The sequence below is a fragment of the Onychostoma macrolepis genome, chromosome 07 (genome assembly GCF_012432095.1).
Source record: "Onychostoma macrolepis isolate SWU-2019 chromosome 07, ASM1243209v1, whole genome shotgun sequence".
Lineage (NCBI taxonomy): Eukaryota > Metazoa > Chordata > Actinopteri > Cypriniformes > Cyprinidae > Onychostoma > Onychostoma macrolepis.
Genome location: NC_081161.1, coordinates 33,441,309 through 33,445,119, shown reverse-complemented (window position 1 = coordinate 33,445,119; position 3,811 = coordinate 33,441,309). Strand labels below are relative to the sequence as shown.

The window sequence follows — 3,811 nt, the reverse complement described above, 5'->3', positions numbered from 1 at the left end:
CCTTAACGCCCTAACTGAACCAAAAACAGGGATGAAAGTAATACTCAAAGAAAAAAGGCACTCTCTCCCTACAGCTTCCCTTTTAACTCACGTAATATACAGAAAAAGAATACACTAACGGTCACCTATCTTAGGCTCTTCAACAAAGCAACAACTATTAACCACTCAAAATCTGAGGACAAACAACCATCCAACAAGTTCAGTCTGGAGCAGGGGAGAAGTGGGTCTCTCTCTGCAGGCAGCAAACACTGGACTGCCATATATCCTCCACCCTCAGCCACAGGCATGCTCTGATAATGAGCTACAGGTGATGATGATTCAGCCTAAGAGGAGAGTGAGAGTGTGAGAGAGAGAGAGAGAGAGAGAGAGAGAGAGAGAGAGAGAGAGAGAAACCAAGCACAGCACACACAACCACGCCCACACATTTGTATCAGAAAACAACACATACGTCCAGGGACGTAACACCCCCACCTTTAAAAATACAGACCAGCAATAAAAAAAAAAGTCCACCTACACACTCGCTTAAGGTATACGACTAGTAATACGCCTCCTAAACTTACATGTCCCCAGTTCTGGAGAGCGCATCAGCCACAATGTTGTCAGTGCCTTTGATGTGCCGGATTTCAATATTGTAGTCCTGTAATTTGAGGGCCCAGCGCATCAACCGCTGGTTAGAAGAGGACATATTGGAAAGGAAAGTCAGAGGGTTATGGTCTGTATACACAGTTACTGGGATGGCACTACTCCCAAGGTAAACTTCAAAATGCTGCAGTGCCCATAGTAAGGCCAGGGCTTCTTTTTCGATGATTAGCTTGCTGATGCTTCAGGAACTTTCTGGAGAAGTAGGACACAGGATGCTCGATTCCGTGAGCATCCTCTTGAATCAGAAATGCTCCAGCACCAGAGGTGCTAGCATCCACCTGCAGTTTAAATTGTAGGTCAAAGTTAGGGGCAATCAGCACAGGAGCATTACACAAGAGATCTTTTGCGGCTTCAAAAGCTCTGTCAGATTCATAGCTCCACTTAACTCTTGATGTGCTTAGTAGGTCTGTGAGGGGAGTAACAACAGATGAGAAATTTTTGCAAAACCCCCTGTAGTAACCTGACATGCCCAGAAACCTACGAAGTTCACGTTTGTTACAGGGTTTGGGAAAGTTTAGAATGGCCTCGATTTTAGCTTCCACTGGCTTCACAAAACCATGGCCCACCTTCTTCCCCAAGTAGGTCACTATGGCTTTTCCCACCTCACAATTAGCAAGGTTCAGGGTTAGAGAAGCATGTGCCAATCTCTCAAAAACCATCCCCAATATTTCAATGTGATCCTCCCAAGACTTAGTATAGACCACAATATCATCAAGATAGGCATCACAATTGGGCACATCTCAGAGTACAATATGCATCAGCCTCTGAAACGTGGCTGGTGCATTGCGCATTCCAAAGGCGAGGACATTATATTGTAGGAAGTGGTCTGGGGTGGCGAATGCAGAAATCTCTGAAGCACGGGTAGTCAGGGGCACTTGCCAGTAGCCTTTCAACAAATCCAGCTTCGTGACAAACTCAGCAGATCCCACTCTGTCTATACAGTCCTCCATTCTGGGGAGTGGAAAGGAGTCAGCTTTGGTAACTGTATTGATCTTGCGGAAATCTGTGCAGAATCGGTACGTGCCATCTGTCTTGAACTAACAAGCAAGGGGAGCTCCAGGGACTCTGACTATGTCGGGCTAGGCCATGCTGTAACATATACTCAACTTCAACTTTCATGATGTTACGCTTAGTTGGATTAACCCTGTATGGGTGCTGTTTAATTGGTCTAACTTCCCCCCACAGCAACGTCATGCTCTAGAATTGAGGTTCTCCCTGGCACATCAGAGAACAATGACTCGAAGCGATGCATCATCTGAATAATCTGCTTACTCTGGTCAGGATATAAATGAGCAAGGAATGAGGGCAAATCTTTCAACACAACAGAGTTTTGCAACCTTCCACCAGTTTGATAATTAACTTGAGCAGCATCCTTCACTCTTGACACTTTGCTGCAAGTTGCCATAGCAACAGGTACCTGAGACCCAGGCTCAGATGGGGAAGCAGGCTGAGAGTTGCTTACAAATCTCTTTAACATATTGATGTGACATATTCGGGTTTTGCGTCGCCTATCAGGAGTACGGAGCACATAGTCGGTGTCACTAAGTTTTTCTTTAACTTGATAGGGGCCAGAGAACTTAGCTTGTAAGGGTGAACCAGGTTCGGGAAGAAGTACAAGAACTTCATCAGATGGATGGAAACTACGGGAGACACTTTTCTCATCGAAGCGTTTTTTCATTCTTGCTTGTGTCGTCATCAGATGTTCCCGAGCAAGTTCACGTGCTCTGTGTAACTGCTCCCGAAAGGAACTAACATAGTCAAGGATGGTTACTGGCGAGTCATCTTGCGCCAGTAGTTGTTCAGCTAGCACTTTAAGAGGACCACGTACTGTATGTCCAAATACAAGGTCTGCAGGACTGAAACCAAGAGACTCCTGCTCTGCTTCTCTTATTGCAAACATCAAAAATGGCAAGCCTTCAGCCCAGTCCCTTCCACTAGAGAGACAGTAGGTACGCAACATTGTTTTCAGTGTTTGGTGGAATCTTTCTACGGCACCTTGGGATTGCGGGTGATATGCACTCGAGAGTACATGCTTGATTCCGAGCTGTACTAATGTCTGAGTGAACAGCCTCGAGGTAAAGTTGGTACCTCGATCAGTTTGCAAGACTCGTGGTAAGCCAAACATGGTACAGAATTTAATCAGCTCTCGGATGATTATAGGTGCCTTAATGGAGCGCAAGGGAACAGCTTCAGGGAAACGCGTGGCTGTACACATGATGCTTAGAATGTACTTATGCCCCGATTTTGATTTTGGTAATGGACCCACGCAGTCAACCAACAAGCGCTCAAAGGGTTCTTTCATAATTGGTATGGGCTGTAAAGGAGCAACGGGAACCTTCTGATTTGGTTTACCAGCCAATTGACAGACAGTACACAAACGGCAGAATTTGGACACGGCTGACTTCAAGCCAGGCCAAAAAAAGTAGCGGGACACACGTCGGAATGTCCTCGTGACACCCAAGTGTCCGGAAAGCACATGCTCATGAGCAACTTTTAATACGTGTTCCCTATATGACTGGGGAAGTACAATCTGGTAAATATCATTAAGGGCAACATGAGTTTTTGGCCTCCATCTACGCATTATAACTTGGTCATCCCAGAAATACATTACCTTACCAATAGATTGTTTCTTGAGTCCCACCGTAGACTCGATGCACCTTGCTAATGAAGGATCTGTTTTCTGAGCAGCTGCTAATTGTTCCCTTCCCACCCCAACAACAGGATTCAGTTTTGGCACAGTCTCTGCATTATCAAATCCCTTTACCTCATCCTCGCTTGGGATCAAGTCATGATCATTTGAGTTAACCAAGAAGGTTTCAGAGAGGTCAACCACGTCTCTGAATTTCCTTGCTTGGGCACGCGTTACAGCACATGCAGGAAAAGCAGCAGGGAAACATTGGGCAAGTTTTGAACGGTCAATTACAGTTGGTTCAGTAGTAACGACTGGGCATGGGAAAACATCTCCACCGGCGAGGTCGTTGCCCAAAATAACATCTACCCCTTCAATTGGTAATCGAGAGCACACCCCAAGCCTCACAGGTCCGGTTACTAACTCTGATTGAAAGTACAGATCATGTAGGGGAATGCTGAGGCACTGCATACCAATACCTCGAACTAAAACATCTGCACCAGAATAACTAGTCAGCGATGGTACCCTATTTTCTAGAAT

General features: G+C 45.7%; 1 protein-coding gene across 1 annotated transcript; it reads right to left on the bottom strand.

Moving 5' to 3' along the window:
- Positions 1–758: 758 nt before the first annotated feature.
- On the bottom strand, positions 759–1,301 carry LOC131543855 (uncharacterized). The gene has a single exon (XM_058781670.1). The coding sequence runs from the start codon at positions 1,299–1,301 to the stop codon at positions 759–761; it is 543 nt and encodes a 180-aa protein (XP_058637653.1).
- Between the last annotated feature and the right edge of the window lie 2,510 nt (positions 1,302–3,811).